Here is a 27,559-nt window from a genome sequence, read left to right as displayed (position 1 = left end):
AAAGGAAAAGGAAAAGGAAAAGGAAAAGGAAAAGGAAAAGGAAAAGGAAAAGGAAAAGGAAAAGGAAAAGGAAAAGGAAAAGGAAAAGGAAAAGGTGTTGAAAAAAAACTTATGGCTGCAGAGCAGCTAGCTTGTCAATGCTTTGCAATGGTCCCATGGGATCTCCATTAAAAACACAGCAACAGGAGCCCAAAACTTCCGTGATACAATACACCAAGAAAGAATTCTGCTTTCTGGATTTTGATTTGCTTCTGTTTGTTTTTTTGTAAGAGCGGAGTTAACAACTGCAGGAGCTCAAGTGATCAAAATCACTTTGAAGTGGCTGGTAGATGAAAAGAAATGGTGATTCATTGTAAGAGACAATTTGGGTATCATTTGAGAGCTGTATCATCACTAACTTTATTCTATACTCTGCTCTCTTTGGATTTAGATTAGTTATATGTAAATAGTCGACAGAGTTATCAACCATGTAACACACACAAATTATGCCTGCACAAATATATAAGGAAAGGTCAGGTAAATAATCAAGAATTAGTGGGGAAGATATTACTTTAATAACAAGTGTGTTCTGTAGCTGAGTTCTGTAGCCTCTCTTTTAAATAATAAGCCATCTTTCTTTTCAGATCAGAGAGGCAAGCGTGTTCCTGGTGTGACTCCACTAACCTTGGTCCAGCTGCACTGTAAATGAGCTGGCCAACAGATTTTGTCTCCCCACTCCTCTATTTGCCAATTAAAGTCATATTTTTTCTTGAACACAGACACCTTGCAAAAGATCCACAAGTATAAAGCTACCAGTTCTGAAGTCTGTAGAAGGGTACTCAATTACCCCTTGTACCATTTATACCCTATGCCAACTTCAAGCACTTCACCAAGATGATATATACTTGGTGTTATGAGAAATTAAAATATTCAGATTTTATCATGTGCTTTGTGAGGGAGGTGGGGGGGAACTTTAATTGGGATGGTTAAGCCACTGACCAGCCCAGTGAATCATCTTGCAGGGTTTTCTCAACAAAAAGAGATATTTCAGACTTACCTACTGTAGGGTTCTAGCTCTGATACTATGTAGGACCGTCTCATAAAAGAATCATGAGATGCATCGAAGTCAACAGTTTTCTTTCTTCTTTCAGCAGGCTTGTGGATTGAGATTGTGTAATTTCTAATGTCACCATTTACTCTGACAGGAGGATCCCAAGCCACCAAAATCTCCTTTGAGGACCATGCCTGCAACCTAGGAGGTAAAATCCCAGATGGAGCAGAGGGGTTGGTTCTGATCTGAGCTGCTGGGCTGGTCACACTCCCTTGACTGTTATTTGCAGTGACAGTGTAGCTGTATTCCATGCCTGGCATGAGGGTGAAATCAAGGTATCGAGTTTCTGGACCTGAGTAAACAAGAACACCATCCCTCCTAAGCTCATAGCTTGTGATTTTACCATTAGGGTTCACTGGCATTTTCCAGGTGATTTCAATTGACTCGGAGCCCATGACAAGTAGCTTGGGAGCTTCCATATTTAAAGGTGGAGCCTCCATCGTCTTCATGGACTGGAATCTGCTAGATGTGCAGCCTCCGGTAGTACAAGCAACCAAGGCAAAACTATACTCTGTGTAAGGCTGTAGATTAGAAATCAACATTTGCAAATTTTTGCCAGGATAATACTGTTCATTGTTTAATTTCAGGATGTACTTGGTGATGTCTCCATTTTGCACCTGAGGAGGTGTCCAAGATGCATTAATCTGAGTGGCACTGACAGCCTGCAGAGATGGTGGATCCACCAATGCAGGCGCCGCTTCCAGTGTTTGTATTGCAGCTGGTTCACTGGTAGAGCAGCCTCCCATCGTACAAGCAACTACCGCATAACTGTATATGGAATAAGGTAGCAAGTCTTCATCCATATAGCTAAAAGTATTAGCATCAAAGCTGAAAGGATAGAGAACATCATTTTTTAGTAGTCTGTACGACTGAAGAATACCATTGGGCTGCTCTGGTGGGACCCATGAAATGAGCACTTTACGGGGGTTAACTGATGCCAGGTATAACCGAGGGGCAGCTAGACCTTTAGGGGCAGTTTGACTTGTCTTTGCCACTGTCCAGGAACTGTCAGTGTAGCCTGCTGCATTCCAGGTGCGTATTTTATATTCATACCTTGTCCACGGCTGTAAACCTTTATCGTTATATATAAACGCCTTGCTTTCAGTGTTATATTCTGTGAAAACAATTTTCTCATCTTCTGTCGTTGTTCTGTACCCTGCAGCATTTTCTTTTGTGCATCTGTGAATAACTTCATAGCGAATTATTTTTCCATTTGGATTAATTGGCTCCAGCCAGCTCAGTTCAACGTTGGTAGCATTCACTGCCTGGATCACAGGCGCCATCTGAGACACTGGAGGTGCCTCATCCGTCCAGACGGGCTGCAGTGGGGAGCGAGTGCAGCCCGCCGCATTGCAGGCTTCCAGCACCAGGTTATACAGAGTGTAAGGTTCAAGGCGCCTGAAGAGGAACTGGCGAGACAAACCACTGTACTCCAGGTTATCATCACTGAAAACATTATAGGTCTGAAAAACAAGAAAAGGAAAAAAAGAAAACAGAGGGAGGGGTGAAGGAAGAAGACAGGATAAAGAACAACAACAAAAAATCAACCATTTTTGCAAATGACCACTGATTAGACACCTAATTGTTCATAAATATTAATCTTTGTAACACAGTAGGGACTATGAAACAATGATACAGAAACTTGCTTCCTATCTAGGAGAAATCACTATGCACACAGATTAATGAAACAGAATGTTTAGAGCTGCTTTTCATGATTTACCCATTTTGGATACAGTAATTAGCCAGTGAGTGACACTTTTCATTATATTTATTTATTATCAAGTTTCATAGCCAGGCCCTCATGCATCAGCACAAAACTTACTGCATACTAACTCTAGAGGGTTAAAACAAAACAAAACACTTAAGAGAAGGATCTCTCTAGCTGAAAAGAAAGTCAGGTAAAGATTCACAATCAGCTGAAAATCTTGTGTTAAAACAAGTCCCAAATTTCAAAGCAACATTCTGTCACAGTTTGTCTAGAAAGAGGTTTTAGCAAAGTCTAATGTAAGGGGAAGGCTAAACCACCACTAAGAGCAAGTGCTTTAACATGCAGTTTTCTATATGGTCAGTACAGAAGTACAGCATTTACTAAGTACATTAGTGAATAATGTGGTTCACTAGTCCTAAAATAAATGCCTTTCACAGAATTTCTGTGTTGCTCTGAACTTCCACAGTCATGAGGTAGCACAGGTATCTGAAAACTCAGTTGAATTTATATGTCATAATCAGAAGCAGTGAATGCTCAGAGTGTCCTTGTACTTCAATTCATCTTTAAAATCTAACGTGTTTGATGGAGTCCTTTTCAGCAAACAAGCTTTAATTTGATTCTTAGTGCTTTCCTTTTTAAGCAAATAAAGTGTGCAGGTGAAGATTACCTTAATCACACCGTTGGGTTTGGTGGGTTCTGCCCATCTTAGCAGCAAAGCCCTTCCGTTCTCCTTCTTTTCCACGGTGAAGTTGCTCAGGCCACTGGGTGATGCTTCCAGTGTGCGCACAGATGTCCAGGGGCTTGAAACCTGTCCGGCACCGTTTACAGCTACGACATGGACATGATACATTGTGAAAGGTTTCAGTCCGAACAAATGAGCCTGATGCTTCGTGCCCTGAAGCAAGAATACACATGTTTGAATTAGTTAAAAAAGTAATCATCATCTGTGGCTTGTGTCACTTGGAAAATGAGGCCTCGGCTCAGGGTGTCTTCTGACTGCTTCGCAGAGTGGTCCATCTGGTTAACAGGGTCACTTTGTGGGTTTCTACAGCTCAGCCCTAAAAGGTAACTCTTAGGCTTTCTGAGATATCTGTTGTCATGGTGGAGCCTCTCGTGCTGAATGCTGAGGAGTCCTGCTCAGTCCAAAACCTCACCTAGCAAACCACTTACTGGACACTGAGTGTGAATTTAAGTTTTGTTCAGTGAGGCTCGGAGTGCCTGGGGTTGATGGATCCGAGCACATGTAAAGGCCCTTTGTGTACAAGCGATGCTTGCAGCACTCACATCTCTGCATCTGGTGTATAGAAAGGACCTTCGATCGGCACCCCATCGGGTTCTAGCTACTCACAGCATTGCAGCCTGGACAGAGCACAGTTTTTCCAGGAGCAGAGTTTCATTTCTAAACAGAAAACAAAGCGGCTCCCTTAAAATCTAAAAAAGAAAAGAATAAACTGTTTTCCTTTATTCTGTTTTGTTAAAATATTACCTGAAATAAATTCATAGAGGAAGATAAACTTAGGGCAACCCATTTCCTTACGGCAATCCTCTATATTTCTACAAATTAGAGAAACGAGCTACACTGCCAAAGGGGATGTGGGCAAGCGGGCTGTGATCATAAATCCCAGGGGCTCCAGCCCTTCTGCAAGGGCCGGGCCATTCTCGTGCTGCACGCGACCGCTGCCAAACTCAGGGGTTCAGATGGGAGCCGTGGCCGGGGGTCCGTCGCACTGCAGCTCACCCTTCCTAAGCAGCATCCAGTGCAGAGCAAACAGAGGCTCAAACTCAGATCTGAGCAAGGAAGGCAGCACAGTCACAGCCAAGGGTGGTGTGCTGAAGAGCTAACAAAGAGAAAAGAGCAACGTGCTTCACAATGAGACATCTCCGATTCATCTCATCAGAGAGAGAAAGGAAGCAGGGGGCTCTGCAGATCACCAAGGCAATTGTTTTCATTTTTAGAGGTGCCTTGCATTAATGATACAGACACCAAAAATGGGACTGCAGGAATCCAGCTGTGGTAGAAACAGCTGAAGTTAAATCCCTGTTTCAGTAAGTTATATTAAGTTGTTAAACGCTAACACTTCAAATTGTTAAATATTTAAACATTTGTTAAGCTATCAGACTCAGAAACAAATTTTAAAGAAATATTAATTTCTTTTTTTAAATATTAAAAGTTAGATCATAAATATTTAAATACTTATTTCCTCACAACAATGAGTTAGTCTTTTAGATAAATATAGCACAGCATTTGAATGACCATTATGAATATTAAATCTGAAGATGCCACAAGTACAGATTACAAACATACTTTTCTGATAAATGATTCCTTTTTCTGTTAAACAGGGCAAACAGTGGCAAGATTAATAATGCAAAAAAAGTATAATTCTTTGTTAGGAATCCCCAATCATCTCTGCCAAAAAAGCACAAGCTCAAATGCAAATAGCAATCACCTCAAACAGATTATATAGAAAAAAGCACTGGCTGCTGTGGGACATTTACAGATACCTTTTGTCATAAGAAACAGGGAAAGCATGTGGGCTATAAAGCAAAAACATATGTATATTGTCAATAGCAGCACCTGTTCAATTACAGTTTATTTCAGTATGGAGAATTTAGTTCAGCCCCTAGATGGCAATACTATCAAACACTTTTTGTAACATGAGTACTTAATGATTAACAACGTGCATTCAGTCATCCAGCCTACTCAAGGCGGCCATTAAAAAAATAACAAAACTGATTTCATTATAGATTCTTTTAATAAACATTTATGGCTTAGATCCTTGAAAGTGGAAGCGTTCAGACTGCCACAGCCAAAAACCTATATGGACAAATGCAAAATTATGAACTGCAGGTTAAAAAATAGAGCTCACACAGAAGTTCATGCTTAGCATAAAAATCTGGCATCAGAAATTATGTTGGCACAAAACATGATTAAAATTAGCTTTACAACTGGATGTGGTCTGTATTAATAGTTTTTATGGGGACAGTTATCTATGAGATTTTCAAAACAGAACTTTTAAAAGCCTAAAATTTACGCTCCCTGGTTCGGGGGCGGAGAAGGGAGCTCACAACATTAACTTACTGCTCCTGGGCTGTCACACAGAGACTCGTGGAAGGTGCAAACACATTGTTAGAGTCGCCACACAAAAGACAAAGGCTCTGCTCTCCCATCAGCTGCTTAATCGGGGTGGCTTTTGCAACAACAACATTACAAAATACTTGCTTTTTTACGCACAGAAAAATTGCATATTTTTTGCCACCACAGTTTTGCCACTAAACCCCAAGATTTAATTATTTACAATTCTTGCCACACTTTGAAATGAAACAGGGATGGAGGGATTTCCTTGCCTGCAGTTCATCATGTTCTCTGGAGACTGCTAAACCTTTCCTTCCAGGGATGCCTTTTATCCCTGGCTCCTATAGACACTTCTGGAGCAGCAAACAGTTTACACGTATCTTTGTTTTGTTTGGTTTGTACATAACTCGGGAGAAATGTTCCCTGAACACAGGGCTCCCTTTTCTTTCCTTCCCTTGCACAGCCACCATTGCTGTTGGAGAATTTACTCAGCTCAAAGGCTGATCCTCAAAAGACGATGGATGGCCATCATTAATTTTCAGAATTATTTCATGTCCTCCCATGACATTTTCAGTCTGGAAATGGTCTCCTGCTGGAATAGACAAATACAAATAGCAAAATACATCTTGCAGAGGAAAGCACTGTCACCTTTGGCTTCAGCAGACCACTGCACAACCTTAAAAAGGCACAGGATCAAAGGCACTGCATGGAGTATTCTCCCAGTCTTTGTTTGCAAAGCCACGAACTCATATATCCTATGTTTACATACTGCTAAGGGGCCTGGTTTCATTTACCATTAAAAACAAACCAACAAAATAAAATTTTAACGCAAACATTAAGATGTTCATAGATCATAACTGACTGACCATGAAATCTGATGGGCGACAGTCCCAAATCCTGCTCTACGCCTCCTATTGCTTAGTATCCTCACTCATCCAGTCATTAAATTAAGCATAATCCTACCAACAGCTAGACCATGCACACTCTGGCATTCATCCTACAAGGCCCACCCTTCATCGTAAACGTTACGGAAAGCTGAGGCAAGCTGCAACCCAGAGCCCCATCCTTCCAAATGAGCAACGCTCTTTGCTTTCGGTAGCTCTGCCTCGTTCCTCTTCCCAGGGCCGGCCAGCTCTCCAAGCAGGAGGGCACCCCTGTTTTGCTCTGGAAATGCTCTGCACGCTCTCGGCAGCAACGTGCACAAGCCTCAGCTAATTCCACTGCTCCAACCGTAAATTAGAGGGGGAAGTTGTTTAAAACAAAACCTTGTTTTATCCCGTTTTCAAAGCATAAGAGGAGAACATGAATGATGAATAATGTATCCATCTAGATTTGCTTCAGATTGCCTCTTTTATTTGTTTATTTTTTTAATTCATGAGCACAGAAGTCACTTAAAATCAGAAATAAATTGCCATATGCTCCCATGCCGATCAGAGGCAGCGGTGTCCCAAACACCGTGTGCCTTCCTCCCTAAGCCCTGCTCCTCCTCCTGGGCACAAGCAGGGCTCCGCAGCCCACAGGATTCGGACAATTTTATGCTGCCTGCTGTGATTGCTTTTGACTACTTGAAGCACCCTTAAGGTGACAACAGGGTCAAGAGGTCTGTGTAGGTTGAAAATGATCAAAAATTAGCATTGATCCGTGGCTGTCAGTAACACTTGGCACGGGTGGACTTCCAGCACAAATGTTTCAACTGCATAAAACCACCCAGCCTAGTCATCTGACTCCCCTGACGTGGTGCCTCTGCAGCGTTGTCGCTCTGGGCTTGCTTGGCACTCTGCTTGCAGGCAGCACAGCTTGCCCAGGCGCCCAGGGCACGGCAGATAAACCAGCACCGCACAAGGACTGTCCCGCGGGCAGCCCGACCGTCCAGCTCCTCCATCCTCGCAGCCCCGAGAGTCGTCACCCATTCATGTCGAGGTTTCTTCATCCCTCCCTATCTTCTCTTTGCACAGTAATCCCTATTCAGCAGGTATCTTCAGCATCTCGTTAGGAAGGAGGCTCATTCCTTCTGTGAGTGAAATCTCTTCCTAAACTCAGTGGCACTAGACACTGTGACACTGTTAATGGTACTAGTGGCACTGGGATCCAAACCTGCTATTTCATATCTCCCCAGGACACAGATGATGAGAAGGTAATTCAGGATGACACTGCCTTTTTTGCAGAACCAAGACTCTGGAATATCCCTGGCAGGGAGGAAAAAACGAAAGCCTCCTGGCTCCTCATAGTCACAATGCTCATCCGATTGTCCACACATCCTCCTGCACCACTTCCCAAATTCTCCATCAAGGAGATGGAGATTCTCCTTCAACACTCTGAGCTGGAATATAAACTATTCCTATGGTAGTAGTGAAAAATCTCAAAGTTAAGGAGGCAGAAATAATTTTGCCACAAATTATCATGACTACAGACAACTGGAATTTCTATTTTTAACAGAAACTGAGGTCAAAACTTTCCTCATTTGTTTAAAAACGTTTTTTTCTGTTTTTTTTTGTAAATTTCACTCTTAAAAATTTACATTATAAGAATTTTGCATTTCATTTTAGAATTTTTAAATCACCTTTCAACATATACTGCTCATTTTAAACAATGGCACTATTCTATATGACCCAACAAGGTCTCAACTAAGACTACGCTGATGTTATTTTTTTATTTTTTATATTTAAATTACAAAACATGTATTCTAAAAGCTATGTAAATAAACATTTAAATAAAATTTTCATATTTGTAAAATTGCAAGTTTTCTTAAATCAGCCTCATTTTGAAACACTTATCATGGGAATATTCTTCCAAAGTGCTTTCAGTTCCCAGCCCTGATATCTATGGGGTCATTTCTTCCACAGTGGGTAGTTAGTAACATGAAGGATCAGTTGCATTGGAGCTTGCTATTTCATTTATCCTCAAAAAATATTCAAGAAAAAAACACCAAGAGGATTCAAGTTTAAAGAAGGCACATAAAATTTAGGAAATGGCTGAGGCATTAAAACAGTCTTTGATTACATGGTCATAAATTATTCTTTCCTCAGGACTGCTGGCAAACCTAATGCTCATTCTGCAACTTTTAGAATGTTCTCACCATTTATTTTTAAAACAAATGGTAGTTTTGTCATCAACATCAGAAACCTCTGCTTGGCCTCTGTGACTTCATTCTCTTGCCTCTTCTTAAGAACACCAGGCTAACAGCTTTTTATTAGATGAAAAAAAAAAATGGAAAGAAAAAAAAATGGGGGGAAAAAGAAGAAAAAAAAGAAAAGGGGGGCATCCTTTTTTTTTTTTTTTCCTCAGCACATAATAGGACCATTTCCTATATTTCTTATATATTTTCCTTATTTTCCTATATTTCCTATATTCCTATATGTTCTGCGGGAACTTGTGGGTCAAATCAGAGAGAAAGATGTGCAGAATCAAGAGCAGACACCCACGTTTAAATATCTGCAAACAAGAACAATTAATACCTGATATGGACACATTACGCTGCTGTTCATTTTATTCCTTCATGACAGCAGCATGTAAGGAAGTGTGAATTACAGGCGGCTGAATCTGTCTGCTGGAGTTGCTGCTTATTTTCACAGCAGACGTTTTTCGTTCCTGGCACACCTGGACATCTGGGGACTTGCTGCAGTCTCAACAGGAGTCTGAATCCCCAGCTTGGCCTCGAAAACAAAGCACCATAAAGAAAGCTGGAAGGCCTTGTACAGCAGAATGAAATGAAGCATATTTAGCAAGCTGTATTCTGGATTTTGTGCTGGATTTGGGGCAGTGATACACTGTCAAATCATTCAGAGCATTGCGCTTTTGCTGGTAAAAGCTTAAAAAAAATCTCTTTGGGCAAGTCAGCCCTTCAGTAATCTCCTCCAGGCAACTTGAGCAAGATTTTGTTTTCTTTTTTAACATAAACACACAGGTGAACATTTTATTTAAAATTCATCTAATATCACCGAATGCCACCTTCTCAAAAAATTATTTGCATTTGTATTTGTCCAATTTGTACTAAAAATACTGAAATCAAAAGAAGAAAAAAAGAGATTTTTCTGCTTGACTAAATAAATAAATCAAAAATATCAACGACATGACATTCCACTATAGACACCATCTACAGGGATGATGTCAACATGTTTTCCTTACATTAATATTTTATCTCTTACAACACTCACAAGACCTACTGGATAATAAAACATAGTTTTTTACCTTCTTTCATTTGTTTATCATGTTTTTTCATACCTTACTGTATTTATTATTCCTCATCACAAGAAAATGATGGAGAAAGAAAGAAAGGTTATTTTTTCTAAATGAGGTACTCGGTGAGACTGCTTTCCTCAAACCTTTTTTTCCTGTCAGTTCAAATCTGCCATCTTCACCTAACCTGACTGATGTTTTTTGCCTCAGTTAATCACTACTGATATGAAGAGCTGGAGTTTCTCTTCAAAATAACAAGGGCAGAATCTGATGCAAGAAATTTAATACAATTTATCTGAGAAACTATGAAGAGAGAGAGGGAATGCCTACAGCTTGCTGAAAAGCACTATATGTAATATGTTGTAAAATACGAATATATTGAATTTTTGTCCTTTGGTTGAGTGGGGCTTGCTTTGGGGAGAGTTGATGGAGTGAGAGAGGCCAGGACTGCATGGTGTGTGAAATCTGGCACAGTATTAAAGTTTGTCAAGTCTACCTTGGTCACAAGGAGAATGGGAATTGGGCAGCACTTTAACTGGGAATTGAAGTGGCTCTTCAGGAAAACTTAGAAACCAGCAAAAATCAGGCACGCAAACTTTGGTGGGGTTTTATATCTCTATAGTTGCAAGCAACAGACTCAGATGAACTCCAGGAATTAATATGTTTTAGAAAAAAAGCATCCCATATCCTGCTCCCCTTGAACAGTAACTTTCCACTCGATGCTTAGTAGCATTTAGGAACTTGGGTTCTCCATCATCTGTAGGTATGGCACTATAAAGAGACGGAAAAGCCATGGCTGTGGTGAACAAGTGGATAAAGCCTAAGGGCTCAAACCTGCAAGCAACAGGGGCTGCATACCTTAATACAGAGCACTAGGAAGTTACTGTATTTTTTCTGATACCACAAACTGTATTTTCAATTTGATATACTGGCTGAAAAGCAGAATGAAGTTGGATGCTTTTGTCAAAACAGACAAAATCTGGACCGCCACATCAGAGCAGTAGTTGCTTTTTCTTTTTTAAAACTATATCCAGATCTGTGAGAAACAGAAGTGTTTTGCAGAGGGGCCTCTATAATTTCAAGCCACGGTAATGAAACTGAAGATGTTTCTGTTATCCATACAAGTGGATCATTATATGCCTGAACTTCCCAACTCAAAGGTGTCTTGTTTGGGCAATCAGTTTGGCTTTGTTACAGAACAAATATGCCCTTGTCATTATCAAAAGTTTTGCCTTTTGGTTTCACTTGAAGTTTTGTTATTCAAGCACTCACGATGCCTCTCTGTGACACTCCTGACTACACATGTCTTTGCCATAAGCCTCCTTCCTCATCTCCTTTCATGGAGAAATTACATGGCGTATGAGGTCGTGAAGAAAAGTGGCTCAGGACATTTTAAAAGTTCCCCCATTAGAGCTGAAAAAAACCTGGACAGAGCACCTGAAAGTTACTAATATCTGTAAAATTTGGAAAGGGTGTTTTGACTGGGTTTGACACTGTTTTGGTGTACAAAAATTAGAGCAGGGCAGGGGGGAAATCCCTGTTTTCTTTATAAAAGCAATTATTTTCAATTCGGTCAACAGCCATAATGCAAAAGAAAAATAATGAAAAGAGAGAAAAGAAGAGGAAGAAAAAAGATAGTTTGAAGAAAAACTTTAAGAGGATTTGAACAAGGATAACTTGAATTTTAATATAGATTGCAGGTGAACTCCCACATCAGTTTCCTTGAAAATGCCATTGAATGTCAGTTGTGCTCCATAAAATTAAGACTTTGCAGTTACCTATGACTTTTCATGCATGGATCTCACATCATGTTACAAACATTAATTAATTAAGCCTCAGAATATCCCCTCGCCCCATGTTACCGCTTGCAGCTTCAGGAAACTGTCATGATTGCTTTAGATCCCACTTTACCCAGGTACAATAGATGTGTCATATTATTGCTAAATGCAAGCTTGTTTTATTCCCTTTTCTCAATCATTCCAAGTCCTTGTCTCTTTCACCCAACACATGCAAAAAGCGCAGCTCTAACTGCTGCTAAGTACAGGAAGATAACACAGCCTCCAGGCAATTCACAGCTTAAATCCCTGCTTTCCACCAACACAATGGAAAATAAAAGCAACATTTTAAAGGCGACTAAAAGGTTTTTACTTTCTACTGCTTTAGTCTCTTTTTTTTTCCCCTGCCCTATAATGAACAGTCCTAGCTTTTTGTGCAAACCTCACCTGCCATGTGGATAATCACTTCTGAGAAATATTAAAATGTAAGCAAAAACAACTGGCTCAGAGTCAAATTTGAAAATACCAAGCTTTAGTTTTACTATGTGGCTAAACTAAAAATTGCAACTTTATAATTAACTAGATATTAAAAAAACAAATAAAAAATACCGCCACCTCTGGAAAGGCTTCTTGTCACAAGTCAGCACACAGATAGTCCATTCCAGCATGGAATAATTTGTGCTTCCTACACGGAAACATCTGCGAATCCTAGTCTCCTGTATCCAGCTCTCATGTAGCTGGAGGGAAATCCAGCCTGTCTTCTGAACCTTAGCAGAAGAACAGTATTAGACACACATATTTACATGTACATTTTGGGGAGAGATCCCTCAGCTAAGCAACTTACAATAGAAATACCAACAGTTTCAGCTGAGGCTCCTTGCAGGACCTGCTGGACTTATTTCTGTTTTCGGAGTATGCCCTAAATTGTCAAAAAAGTTGGGGGAATCCTCAACACACAGAATAGAAAGCCTCTGTATTACTAAGTAAGAGAAATAAAAAATTTCTTCTTCCATTGGAGGTACTCTGGACTTAGTAAAAATAATGAGACTATCTATCTCTATCTATCATTGCATCCTTTGGCAGTTACAGATCGAAATATGAATGCTCAGAATTAACTCTACCACAAGAAAAGAGCTGAGAACGCAGCAGCAGAAAGAAGAGTTGTAGAATTTGGTGGAGTAACTGGAACAGAGTCTGCCTGAAGGTTTAGTGTCTCAAAACCAAGCAAACCTAGCATGTGGATTAACTTCCAGGCTGATCTTGCAATGATCATGAAGCTACAATCCCCTCTAGCTTAATCCTAGGCACACAGCTGAATGCAACTAGTTTTGATGCACTATATTTAGCTATATCTCCAGATACAGCCCATTCCCCATGTTGCCAGACCATCATTAAATTCATACACATAGTGAGAAAAGCACAGAAAAACCCGCTGCACCACAAACAGGAAAAGCAGCTACCTAGCATCACCTTCAAACTTTAATAGATAACTAAAACACATTATTAAATTGTGTATTTTCATGCATTTACACATGCACTAGCCTCTCCTGTGGCAGCTGGGGTTTCTCAGCGCGAGACTCACTTCTGACAAAAAAGAAGTTCTGAACAGCTTTTGACTAGCTAGGAAAGAGATGGAAGACCTACATACTTAAATATAAATTCAGAATTACTGAAAAGTACATAATTTCTGATTTTCTAGTTTCTTTGGATAGTTGCATTACCTGGGGAGTTAAACCACTAAGTCAACAGGCACACAGCCAAGCTTAAGTTTCAGGACTGAGAATTTCTTTTAAGTGTGTTATTGAATTGACCATATTAACTTGTAAATCTGCTAGTTTCCGATTATCATCTATTGATTAGCTGCATGTATGTATGTTATAAATCGAACAATCAAAAAGAAATTACTATAATTTAGTCATTTTACACCAGACTTTTAAATATATACAAGGAGGATCTGCAGCTGTAACAGGAAATATCCACAGAGCTACCTTTAGCCATAAAACACTCAGAGCTGTTCTCCCCTCTCTTCATAGTCCATGCAGAGAAAGGTGGTTCCTCCAAAGGAATATTCTGGTGCTTATATTTAGCTGAATAGCCCTTCCAACGAGCCTTAATCTCTCAAATATAGGAGATTAAACCAGCTGGGCTGTTTTAAGCATCTAAGGCAAATGCCTAGGTTCAGTACTTTAACTTTTGCTTAAAATCATCTAAGACTCAAAAAGTCAAGACACCAGTGACAACAATCTCCACCAACAAAGAGCAACAGACCATACAGGTCTTTTTTTTTTTTTTTTTTTTTTCTTAAGTTTGAGAAGCGGAAGCTATTTCAAAGGTCTTCAAAAACTTTCCTTTTGCCTTCTCTGGACAGGAGATCAGACTCTGATCAGGACCTTAATGCCAGAAGATCAAAACTAAATGTTGTACGTAGATGTCATTAAAACAGAACCATTCTAATAGGGATTGGGCTCGGCTAATCCGCAATATTGAAGCAAACATCCCTGTGCCATCTTCCTACTGCTTTCTATGCATAGGTCAACAGGCAGGAAATGATCTTTGATCCAAGATGATGTTACTCAAGTCAGTGAGATTTAAAACTTCCAAGAACATCTCCAAATCAAATATCATTAGAGACATTTGTTAACAGAGTCAACGATAGGGTTGAGATGCTTCTATGCGGGGCCAGAAAGCAGGAAAAATGCAGTATGCTGAAGAGTTGCTTCTCAGCAATATTTGGAGACATTTTTAGGTTCTCAGCCATATTTGTCCTCAAAGGGCACTCTGTCTTGGACATCCACACAACAAGAACTCAAACTGTTGTGTGACACAGGGGTCTTCCTTCCTTCTGATTTGCTCTCAAAGTCTCTCTTTAGTCTTTTTGGGCCAGGACTTTCTAGTAACATTAAGCACAGCGCTTAAATATGTCACTGTTTTAAGCTACAGCTATAGTATAAATCTCATGATCTATTTAGATCATGATCTATTTAGATCATGAATCTCGTATTTGTAGCATTAGAAACAATCTAAATTATCATCTGACTTGAACTCAGAAACAATAAAAAATAATTTTATGAAGCCAGAATGACAATACTATTTCAGTTCATCTTAAGACAAAAGACATCTTTCTCAGTTCTCACTAATGTTTTTTTAAAGCCTGTTGAAAAATCAGTGCTACAATTTTTTTTTCATTTTGTTTGTGCAAAGCAAAGGGTTATTTTATAGCAAAAGTATAGAAAAATTACCTCTATCTAAAAATTACCACTACCCTCTATCTTGTTATATTAACTTTGCATTTGTGATTTTGTTTCTGTAGGACTATTATAAACTTGGTGCATATTTACATGATTTCCACTTCCATACTGCATGCAGTATCCAAGTAAAATGAGTCAAGATTTATGCTACACTCCTGTTGGTCATGAAGATAAATCTCCTTGGAATCTTTTTGACACACAACCAACACAAGTCCCAGTGACCAGTCCAGCTGGAACATACCCCGCCAGCCCTATCGTCTTTGCATCTGGTCTCTGTGGTGACCACAAGTTCCTTCTTTGGAGATCTTTAAAACCCGCTTGGATGCAGCCCTGTGCAACGTGCTCTAGGTGACCCTGCGTTGGACTCGATGACCTCTGAGGTCCCTTCCAACCTTCGGCATTCTATGATTCTATGATTCTATGATTCCTTGCACCACACAAAGAAGGCAGGAGCAGCGACAGATTTAATTCTTGAAAGGTTTGCAAAGCCCAGGAACTGGGGGCGGGTGCTGTGCTGCAGGCCTACCCGCTGCTCCTGCTCCAGCCACAGCTTGCCCTAGGTGGGCACGTGAGCCCTGGTCTCCTAGGGCTTTGCCAGCATCATAACTACACAGCCCTCTGTAATATGACACCTTTCAAACACATTACCTGACTGCAGTCCTGCCTGATCCTGATGGACCAGGGATATGGAGTAACCCAAAGTACAATCAATCAATTTCTCAATGAAAATCTGAAACAGGGAGAAGCTTTTTCCACTTAACCCTTGGGAGGAGAGTTAATTCCTGTCTCTTTTCTAACTGCTCACAGTCTCCAATAGTGCTCTTAGAAAGTGATCTTGTGAAAGGCAAGGAAGGGAGAATAAAACATATTTTCTAGTGTTTTGATGGAGGGTGTAAGCAGTCTGCAGTTGCTAGAGGTGTAACATATGGATTTTGATGCTCTAACGGCTGCATGTGGCATCTGCTAATATGATTAAAAAAAAAAAAAAAACACCAAACACTCTGATTCTGGTAGCATCTTTGGCAGTGATGCTTTCACTAAGCCGCTCTCTTCATGAGTAGAAACCTTTTCTCTTGAGTCTATCCTTGGCAACCATAAGCATGTCAATGAGCATCTTCTTTCCAAGGCTTCCAGACTTCCTTTCCAAGGCTTTCCAAGGGATTCTGGTGGAAGGGCATCTGTACCACAATTATCATCTCCCTCTCTTCAGGGTATAGAAATTTTAGTTGATTCTGCTTTTAGTTTCCTTGGAAAAATAAATTAATAGAATATGAATTACTTTTATATTTGTCTTGCTGTGCATGATCTTACTGGTATTAGATGAAAGGACTGATGTAAATGCTGGTTCAAAGTTTATTGACTCTGATTAACTGTCTGGTTCTGACTCAATTTAAATTTGTTGTCTAAATTTTTAGGCAAAAGTCTCCTGCCATCTTTTCCCTATTCCTATACACAAATGAGATCTTCATGTGACTTCAGAAATTGCGGCTTCAGAAACATGAGCCAGTGTGAAGACAAATGCAAGAGCTGCCTGTCAGCTCATTCTCCAACCAGCCATTCCAGCCAGCTAACTCTGTATCTCCCTTTCCTCATTTGTCCAGTCAACACTGCCCACTTGCATTTTCAGCACTGTCAAACACATTTCAAACCAAATTAGGATTCAGTCGGACCTGGTCCCTTTGCAACTGAAAGGATGTTTCTGTCCTCAAAAGTGAGCAGGGAGGGAAGAGACAGCTCAGCCAGCTGAGCAGATGAGAGTCAAGTGGGCCAGGGAAAAAGGCAGCAGAGGCGGGGAGCAGAACAGGTTGGTTTTAAGTAGATGATTCTGTTTCAGTAGATGATTCTACCCCTGCAGACCACCCTCGTACATGTACACACCTCCCCGCGCCACGGACTTGCATCCAGGCAGCCAGAGCCCAAACTGGCAACACGGCTGTGCTAGTTCATTTTACCTACAGGTCTGGCACACACAAAATGCTAACATCTACACACTGCTTAAAGTACAACTGGTCAGACTCAAAATGTGGAACAGCATTTCTAAGTAAGCGACATGATTTTTTCCCTTTTTGCAAAAAGAAATTTTTCTCCTTTATAAACTGAAGGCTTGGGAGAATGTTTTTGAAATGAGACATCACTTACTAATGACTCACTTTAGTTATTTACTGATTACTCTGTACATTGCATAGCAATTCACAGAAACAGTCAGCAATGTATCTGCTGTTTGGATAACCATTTTGCCCTGTTTCTAATAAAAAAAAATACAGCTAAATTTAATAAATAAATTTTAGGAATGTAAACTCTGTTAGTAAAATGCACGAAGCTTTTCAGTTTTGAAACCATTTTCACAAATACTTTGCAATTCTCCAGATAATACAGATAATAATCCAAAAAGTCCCATTATGATCCAAACTAATAAAACTGATGTTTCCGTTAGAAAACATTGTCACATTTCAATTTTGCCTTTTTATACCATGCTAATTCACTATACAGTTGCAGTATAATGTGATGGGAAATTTATACCCTTCTATTGTTACAAAATCCATCTGAATATTCAAAATCCTTTTCGCTTTTTTACAATGTCCATTAGCGCCTGTGTGGGAACTAGAATAAATATGCAGCCACGCTTTCTAACACTGGAGAAGTTCCAAAAGGGAAAAGGCTCTTGACATTACAGAGCTAAAGGAGTTTTCAAGACACTTTCTATTTCCATACTCGTTCTTTTGTATGCTAGGTTGCCTGCCATTATGTTTATGTAATTCTGACAGTGTTCTTAATGACACACTAACAGATTGTAAAACACGCTGCTGGCATTTACTTGTTTTTTATATTTTTAAAACAATGTCCTTCATGTAACAGTAGTTAAGCGCGGCAGAAGGACATCATTAGAGCCATGGTTAAACTGTAATTTACACCATTAGGAAGGCAGGAGCAATTTTTATTGCCTGGCAATTTTCTTGCTGAAATATTTGGACCATATGGCTCAATTTGTGTAATAACCTTAATTTCAGCACCCTTCAGGTCTGCCTTCATCTCCTACGGAATGGTAAAATGCGGTTTAGCAGAAAAGGCAACTGTCTATACTTAGAGAGTTGAGATTAATAACATGTCACGTCCTGTTTTTGGTGAAGGAATTCGAACAGCAGCCAGATGGTATCTCTACAAATAACTGTCAGGGGTCTTGATCTAATCAATACAATGTATTAATACATCTCCCTTCGCTGCTTCTCGAGGGGCTAGCGCGCAACATCTGGAAGGATTGGGGGGACCGCCAAGTAGAAAGCTGATCCTTTTCAGAATCAAACTGAGCCCAATTAATTTTTCATGTATACTTGATAACTGTTTCATAATGAGCTATGCGTCTTGACGGAGCTGGGGTTGGCGGCATGAGCGGCTTGTGCTTCCTATCCCCATTCAGTCCACTTACAGAAAGCAACCCATTAATCAAACTATCTGGCATAAAACTGAAATCTCAGCTCAGCAAGAGATCAATAACCATCCTAAAAAAAAAAAAAAAAAAAAAAAACAAAACACACCACCACCACAGAATAAGACTTTAGTGAGCAAAAGTATCCAGCCATGACAGTAGTAATTACTTTAACAAAAACCAAAACTTGGAACCATATTTACCTGACAGGCACCTTCTAACACAGAATTTAGTATTTGATTCCTGTCAAAAAGGAACATTTAAGTCCATTAAAAATACACTGCAATTCCGCTTTTTAGATACAGAGGCCATCTGGCCTCTATTCACCATAATTACTATTATAGTCTCAAAAATAATATTTATATAGTTCTGTAAATTAACCGGCAGGCACACGTGCCCAGCCCCAAACTGCTTCCTGCTCATAGGCTCATGTTTTAGCACTGCACAGGAATTAGGGTCTTGCCCCTAAAAAAAAAAAAAAAAAAGACTGTGGCAAGATTATACATGCATGCCAGTGTTTTTTGTAAAGTCTGAAAGGAGGAGAAAGAGAGAAAGAGAGGTCACTTGGCAGGCAGGAAATGGGAGAGCGCTACAAGCGTAGGGGAGACCGGCTTGAATGAAGCTGTGAAGCTGAGTGATGGGAAGGGATTCAAAAGGGAGCAATAAAGAGAAAGGACAGGAGGTCAGCTGAGAATACTAAACTTATCTCGCGTAGGACACCCAACTGCTGTTTGATGAGAATGACTTTGGTGACTGTGGACCTGGATTAGATTCAAATGGGGTCCCCAGCGGTATGAGGCTCTATATTATACGAGCAATTCCCTGAGTCATATGGCTCACTCTTATATTTTAAAAGGAGGAAGGATTCTCTGTTTCTTATATTACATGTTGCTTATTAAAATTCCAAATGAAATATAAGCACATAACATAACACTTCCTAGCCAATTTGAATACAAGTCCCTCAGCTGCGGAGGGGAGAAAGGCAGGAGAATAGGATGAGGGGAAGGACGTGGTCTTTATAATTTTCTGCTGAAGAACTCCCCTATCTGTAGCTGTCGTACATGACCCATGGGATTTTAGGAAGCTGCCCTATGACTTTACCAACAAAGAGAGTTGCCTTGGAATTGCCTGATATTTCCACTTAAGAACATCGGCTAAATGTGAATTAAAATCTAGTCAAATCCAATTAAGCATTTTAAACATATATCTAATTTGAAAAACAGCTGCACGCATTGAATAAATTTACTTTTTCTTCCTTCTCCTCCTCCATTTTATTTGCTACGTACATTTGAAAAAGCCTCTTCAGTTTGCCCAAAACTTCTTTTTAAAGCAGATTCACTGCAGTCAAACACAACACAGCACAAAGGGAAGAAAGTTCCATTTTATATCTTCTTATCACGGCATTCTTAAGAAAGTAAAGTTTTTGAGTGTCTTTCATTTTTGTAAATGAGAAAACACATGGTCAATAGTGGTTTCCTACAGTGCCCAATTAGCATGTTCTCATTCTTCCAACTCAAATGCAAGAGTTTTATGCAAATATCATATGGAAAAGCATGAACAGAGAGCATACAGAGAAACTCAAAAAAAAAAAGATAGCACAAGGTGCATTTACATTATCTCATTTTCCACAGCTACCTTTAGGCTTTGTTACCACTTGCCTTTTGACTGCAGCTGCACAGACTGAAAAAGGTTCCCACTTTTAGCCTGCTCCCCGTCACTATTTCCCTGTCAAAGGTTAGTCCTTTACATCTTCAAACTGACCAAATCCCATTACCCTTACTGGCTTCAATAGAGTGGGTTAAGAAAGACCAGTTGATTAAATTGCTTAATATCAACTACCTTCTTTTGATTTAGCTGTCAACTAAAGTCACTAGAGCAGCCTAAGGGCCGCTCTCACATGTGCTCATCGGCACATGGTTCCAAAGATTCACTTTCCAGCCCCTTAGCCACATCACACACCTCTCTGCAATACATCTGACCCCTGGGAAGTGAGAGGAGTTAAACTCCGAGCTGATATTATATACAGTCAGTGAAAAAACAATGTACTAAATGGAATGAGCTTTGAATCAGGCCTAAAATTGATTAAAATACACAGACATCCTTTAAATAAAGGAAAACATACAAAACTTTTGATTTTTTTTTCTTTTTGAAGAGAAGCATTGTTTGAGAGGACAAACATAGAAAAAAAGTTACTGAGAGAATGAGAGAATTTTCCAAGAAGCAGAGAGAAGAAGAAAAACAATAAAAAGACAGTGAAACAGCTACTGCATACTATTCTCTATTTTTCTTTTTACCGTGTTTAAAAAGTACTGGCACGAAAACACATGATAACATCTAAGGATTGGACAAATCAAGGAAAATTGTCATGCGATGTGGAACCTGTCAGCTGTAGATTACTCACAAAAATCTACTCTGCTTGCCTGTTAAGAGTCAGAGAAGTCATAAACTACATGGGCTCTATGATTAGGCATGGAGAGACATATCAGTGTTTTTCCTTCTGGTCCAAAAATTTATTGAACAACAAAGTTATTTCAACTCCCTATAGCACATCGAATTAGGGAGAAAGTACTGAAGAAAAAACATAATGAAATAAACTCATTCGCTGTAGCCTCCAGTAACTCAGATTATCAACCATGTTGACAGTGCATTAAGAATCCAGATAAAACTTTCCCTGCTGCCCCGCATGCTAATTCATAAGGGTTTTTTAATTCCGAGTTCCAGCAGAGTCTAAATCTACGTTTCCGTGGCTGCCTAAAAGCATCCACGGAGATATTGAAGTAGCCCTGATAGCAGCAGTGATGGTAAAAACAGAAGTGGTTGGAGCTGGGGCCTTTTGCTATCCTCAGTGGCTCCAGGTCTATCACCACAATGCTCCAAGGCCCTGGACACCATGTTCATCCTTTCATCCTCACTCATTTCACTCATTTCATCCTTTCAGCTCTAACTAGCAATTCTCAGTGTCTGTCTTGCTAGGAGGGGCTTACTCCAGGAGCTTCTGGAGGGACATCGTCAGCCTGGTCCAAACAATTATTTAAGCAGAGTGGCAAATCCAGCACACTCTACAGCAACATGGAGAGAGCAGAGCCTGTGAGACACACAGACTGGCCTGTACACATTTTTTAGTGGCCTTCAACATGAAGGGGCACTTGTCCTTACTGTGTAAGCTTAGCAAGTCTAGAGACTGAAACATGGGAAGGCTGCAACATTACTGGGCTCTCCTGGCAAATGAAACAATTGCAATAATTCCAGTACGAGCTCTTCTGGCAACCACTCTCCCAAGGCTTTGAATCTTAAAAATTGCATTTAAATCAAATAATTCATTTGCAAAACCATCACTCAGCACATATGTGGTAGGTATGAATCATTTCCCTGGAATTAGAAAGCAAATATCTCTATACATGAAAGGTTGCTGGTTGTTCTAAGTGAAAATCTTCTCACTGTTAGGCATAATTAAAGTAGTCTAACAGTGGTTTCAGTAATTTAAACATTGCAGTATTGTTGTAATATTTTTTTAGGCTTCAAGAATTCACAATTGTTTTGTCCAATCAAATCTGGGAACACTGGAGAAGTTATCACCCATCAAGGTAATTACTTTCAAGTTGAAATAATTACTCCATCAATGTTAATGGTCTTTCAACTTCAATAAAGCACTCACCTGCCGATAATCACAGCTAACCTCTTGCTCTCATGCAATTCCCTCTCTATTTAGCGGGTTATATTACAGCCGTTAGAGTGGTCACTTGTCCTGAACAGCTGCTGAATTTCACTTTGATCGGCTGTGAACCATAAAAAAATTAGTCATCTGTGTATGATTTCCCCGTACCCCGCAAGGCCTTGCAGAGCGAAGGAGCTGCTCTTTGGGCTGCGATAGGGCACTCTGCGTCGCAGCCATCTTGTTTCTTACCGGGGCTACTTGTTAACACCAGCTCAGTAGCCTAATTAACTTTTGCCCTCCACTGCCGTTTACAGCTTTCACTCCTGGCTAAGTTGCCCATCTCCTGAATTTATAGCATGTGCCAGACTGATACCACCTACTCTCGTTTTCTCACGGTGGAGCTCATTTCTTCATTCCCAACATTGGTATGAATAAAAACATTTCACCAGTGCCTCCCTTTGGAATATTTATCCTAAGCCTACAGTTTACTTTGCTTTTCCTATATGAAAGCTGTCACGTGCAGCCCTGTATACTGCATTACTCAATAGCTCTATGCACTTGGAAGTTAGTAACTATGTGGCAGGGCGTATTGGACAGTGATGAAAGTTCACTGCTCTCCCTGAGAAAACGGAACTGCAGTATCACATGCAGATCTATTAAGTATTTCTATATGTGATAAACACAAAAGAACTACCTTTGGGTATCATGTTGCAGAGATCTATAAAATTCTGTTGACTTAAAATTCTTGCATGACTGTTGTATAGCAGCACTGGCCAGTGATGCTTTACAGTAAGTACACATCAATTATTTTTATTCAGGTACAAATTACTCTCTGGTTATAAAAACATAATCACACAAGCTAAAAGGCTTATTTTCCTTGCAAAATCTCTATTATTAGTGCTGCTCTGCAAAATGTCTACAGAGTTGACCAGCACAGATGCAGCATCTGCCAAGAGGGCTTTGGCTAACATAGTTATACCAACTTCCCAAACAATGTAAGTTAAGCCAACATATGTTCTCAATTGTTAGCATAGCCATGTGTAAACCAAGGGCTTTGCCGGGGCAGGGATACCGACTAAGTGATGTGTTAATTTTTTATGACCTGAGCTGACACAGCATGCCAAGAAAGCCTTGTAGAATGATGTTGGCCTGATACTGCAAGATGCAATGGGAGCAGGCCTGTGCTCCTAGGGAAACACGGGTGTAAAATTCCCATGAATAAGGCCTGTAATACTCAAATTTATCTCTTTTATCCTCTAACAAGCACACTGCATTTCTGCTGAGGATAGTTTGACACATAATGCTAATGGGGGTGCATGTGTTACCGACAGACCTTTCCTTCATAACTCTCACCTCTGGGTGCTTTTCTCCTCCCTCCCTCTTGTCCTTTTCCATCTATTCTTTAGCAGGTACATATTCTTAAGTTTATTACTCATCTTCTTGGCTTGCTTGCACTCTTCCATGACAGACAACCAAACACTTCATGCAGTTGGCATGAGAGAAACAGCAGTACACATCCACAAAACACCTACTGCCACCAAGTCAAAATTTACCCATCCTTCACCATACAGAAGCACTCGACAAACATAGGTAAACAACTCTGCTGCTTTGATGCTCTTGTGAGGCAGCCTTTATAATGATATCAGCTTGGGGTGCTACATTCACAAGCATGAAAAGTTTACATTGATCATTCAGTCACTGTTTGCACATTTGTGTAAATGAGAAGTTACTGTCAATCCATCCCCACAGAATTACATCTTTCATACTAGTCAACAGGACACTAAATATTCTTCCTGTTGAGGATCAAAATGAGCTGGCAATACATTGTGAGAGAAGCTTGCACTGCTCTAACCAGCCTTGGCTTGACTTTATTCTTCAGATAAACCAGAACATCAGTTTAACTTGCTGTCACCTAACATCTGTCACTACACAGCTGGCCAAACAAGCTAGAGAGATGGGCGACACTGCTCTTTAGCTGCAGAGCATCAAATCTGCTTGTGTGTAGGTCAGCTGCTGCTAACTGGGTAGGGAGAGGCTCCTTTCCCTCAAGTGCAGGAGATCTTGTTTTCACAGTGCAGTTCTGATTTTCAGCTCCAAAAACATCACAAAATTTCAAAGGATCACTGGTAATCTGAAGGTTATGCATGGACATAACTCTGATCCATTAATTCAAATAGAGATTAATGCACTGTAACTGGAGAGTAAATAGTTTCATACTGGGAAGGCAGAGTGGCTAAGTCTGTCAAAGGTTTTGAAAACCCAGAAGATGCTTCTCAGCTGGCTTTGAAAATAGATAAAAAAGAAATTGCCAAATTAGGCTGGTTTGCAGCAACTTAGCAAGACCTTAATTTGTATCCTGCAGTGTCACAAGGACTATATATCAGCTTTAGATTTTGGTCAAACTTTATGTCCTATGGCAGGTAAGCAGAGTATGAATAACAAGAGCATTGGTTGGCGTGACTACTATGATTTTAGCACTGCTTTTTTCTTCTTCTTCCTTTTTTATATTTTCCTCCCTGGAATATTCTTATGGGATAACAATGGAGTTTCACAGATTAAATGAAGGACCAAACTCATTGCTCGCTTAATACTTTAAGTCTTGCTTGTAACATGGAGCTTGTATGAGAGAATGACTAATGGCGTACCCCACGAGGGAGCTCCAATAGAGATGCTTTAGGAGATTAAATGATTTAGCCTAGTACCCCTGAAAGCTATATTTTAAAGGGGCAGAAGTTTAATCATTGGAATGCTAGTTCTTTCAGTAAAATTACATTTTAATTAAAGTTCTCATTCAGAAAGCCATAGCTAAGGGTATATCAGCAATTTCAGGATAAAATTCTATTTTAAAGGAGCTATAACTTTGCAACTTAGTGACCAGGTTTTCTGCCTGTTGAGATAATTGACCTGACCTCCTAAAGACATCTTTGATAACAGGACTCTGTGCACTTTATGTCAATATCTTTGATTCAAAGCTCTAGCTGTTCCACTATATTCAGAACAGAATAGATATGATTCTGATCTCAGCTCCCTTGTATAAATCAGCAACAACTCTATTGAGTTAATGCACTTGCAAAGGCTTAATGTGAGTGCAGGTGGCCAAAGAGATGCACAGAAGAGTTCTCCCTCAAAGGCAATAGAGTATTTTAAAATAAAAAGGATATAAAAAAAATAATAATCGATAAACATTCATGACATAGGACAGTTGAAAAACCCCAAGCAAGTCTGTCCGTTTTATTGTGACATTAGTAAAACAGCTATACATATGCTGCCAAAATGTCATTTTGATTCAGGGTACTGTTCGGGGAAAATAAAGCATTCTGGAGCCAGGAAAATACTAATTAAGTAAATAATAGCTTGTTAATTTAAAAGGCTTTTAACTGATGCTGCTAAAGAAACACACTGTGGCAACATTATTTAAAAGGCCGTTTTGGTAGGTTTTATTGCCCACAATACAACCATCTTGGACAGTTTTTGTTGTTGCTGGCATGCTCAGAAGACATTGGCATGCATGATTGGCCAGGTCAGCTCCAGTGCTCAGCAACACACTGGATTCTGTTTAAGCAGAATATTAAGAGAAGCTCTCTCATTTCTCTGGTTTTGAAAGGTAGGTATCTCATGATGATTATGACTGTGGTTTTTTTTTGTTTGTTTGTTTGTTTGTTTAAAGAAAGTTTAAAGAGTCATCTAAGAGAGTTACTATGGGGTATTCTAGAGCGTATTCCTTAGAATTTCAAGAATCCTAAATCCAGCTACATCATTAGATTTGAATAATTAAATAATACTAAATAATTGGGATAAATAAAAATTGGGGGAGGGTTTCAGAGTTATTCAATGCAAACATGCCCTATGAACATCATTCAAGCAAAACTCTACGTTTACGAAGTTGAGGTAGCATTGCTAAGAAAATCCAAGTTTATTAAAACTGGCTTAAACATTTTCTAAAAACATATTTTCAGGCAATAACCATGTAAATTAACTACTATCCTAATATAAAACAGTCTAGTTCAGTTGTCTATATGCCATCTTTCTACAGAAAGGCTAGGAGATAATTTCTAGGCAGGATGAGTACTGACAATTGCACTCACCATAACCACTTCTATCACTGATTTACACAGTGTTGTTCACAAAACAACCGTCCCTTTAGATCTGCTTTTCATACTGATGCACTGTGAGGAGAATCTTTATAAATGTGTATACATGCAAATGCTTTGCATATATTAACTATTTAATTGCTAATGAATTCATTCACTTTGTGATTCCAACTGAATTACAAAACTAGCTTAACATGCAGCAAGAGATGACTTTGTTGCACTTCATACAGATTCTGCGAAACTCCAATAATTGTCAGATAAAAAATTCAGGATAATATTTTCAGAGCTAGGCCGATGAAGATAGTGCACGTACCTGCTTCCTCCAGACATGACTCTCAGATTTTGAGAAATCTCCTTGCATCTATCAGGTATTAGGTATTTATCTGAAATAGTTCAGCCCTCATTGAACCAAACCACAAATTTAAACCAAAAAATCCTACCAGCAATTATGAAACACCACTTTTCCAGTCATTGTTTCAGTCTTGGAAATTTTAAAGTAACATGGAGGTCAAAATGGGCATAAACTGAAACACAGGAAGTTCCATCTCCAGGTGAGGAGGAACTTTACTGTGAGGGTGACAGAGCAGTGGAACAGGCTGCCTAGGGAGGTTGTGGAGTCTCCTTCTCTGGAGGTCTTCAAAACCCGCCTGGATGCCGCCCTGTGCCACGTGCTCTAGGTGTGCCTGCTTGAGTGGGAAGGTTGGACTAGATGATCTCTAGGGGTCCCTTCCAACCTTGAATATTCTGTGATTCTGTGAAAATAATGAAAAGCTGGTTTTGTTACCAGTTCTTACCATCACGGTTAGTGCCGTCACAGGTGGGATGCTAAATGTCGGATCACTGCGTTTTTCCTGATAGACAACACGATACAGAGAGATGACACCGTTGGGAGCTGCAGGCTGAGTCCAGTTCAACCAGACCGAGTATGCACTTGTGGCTCGTGCCCAAGGGGCTCCCATGCCCCACGGAGATGCCTCTAGAGTTTGGGCTGAGGTCCAGGGGCTGTCCACTGACCCCATGGCGTTCTGCGCTCTGACACGATACTCATAGAGAGTAAAGGGCTTTAGCACATCGGATGCATCAATAAATTCCAAAGGTCCTTCAGCCCAGATGAACAAAAGCAGCTCCTCTTGACTACCTACAGGACGCCTGAAATTAAATCAAAGGCAATTTACTTACATTTGAAAATAACTTTCACAGTCCTGCTCTAATGGATCCTGAAGTCCTAAGTTCAGCTGGTAACTGAGTGAAGTACAGAGCTTATTTTGAAACATCACACGCACAGTGAACTGCCTGCTTGTCTTAAAAGCCTTTCTATG

General features: G+C 39.9%; 1 protein-coding gene across 1 annotated transcript in view; it reads right to left on the bottom strand.

The window, feature by feature from the left end:
• USH2A (usherin) overlaps window positions 1-27,559 on the bottom strand; it is a 336,721-nt gene that overhangs the window by 21,462 nt on the left and 287,700 nt on the right. Inside the window, exons 60-62 of the mRNA XM_026048437.1 lie at window positions 27,035-27,389; window positions 3,466-3,693; window positions 1,037-2,553 (exon numbers count right to left, since the gene is read on the bottom strand). Coding sequence (XP_025904222.1) covers window positions 1,037-2,553; window positions 3,466-3,693; window positions 27,035-27,389 — 2,100 coding nt within the window. The remainder of the gene's footprint in view (window positions 1-1,036; window positions 2,554-3,465; window positions 3,694-27,034; window positions 27,390-27,559) is intronic.

Source organism: Nothoprocta perdicaria, unplaced genomic scaffold, assembly GCF_003342845.1.
Source record: "Nothoprocta perdicaria isolate Ctin4 unplaced genomic scaffold, notPer1 scaffold_54, whole genome shotgun sequence".
NCBI lineage: Eukaryota > Metazoa > Chordata > Aves > Tinamiformes > Tinamidae > Nothoprocta > Nothoprocta perdicaria.
Note: the sequence above shows the minus strand (reverse complement) of the source record. Positions and strands in the feature narration are given on the sequence as shown.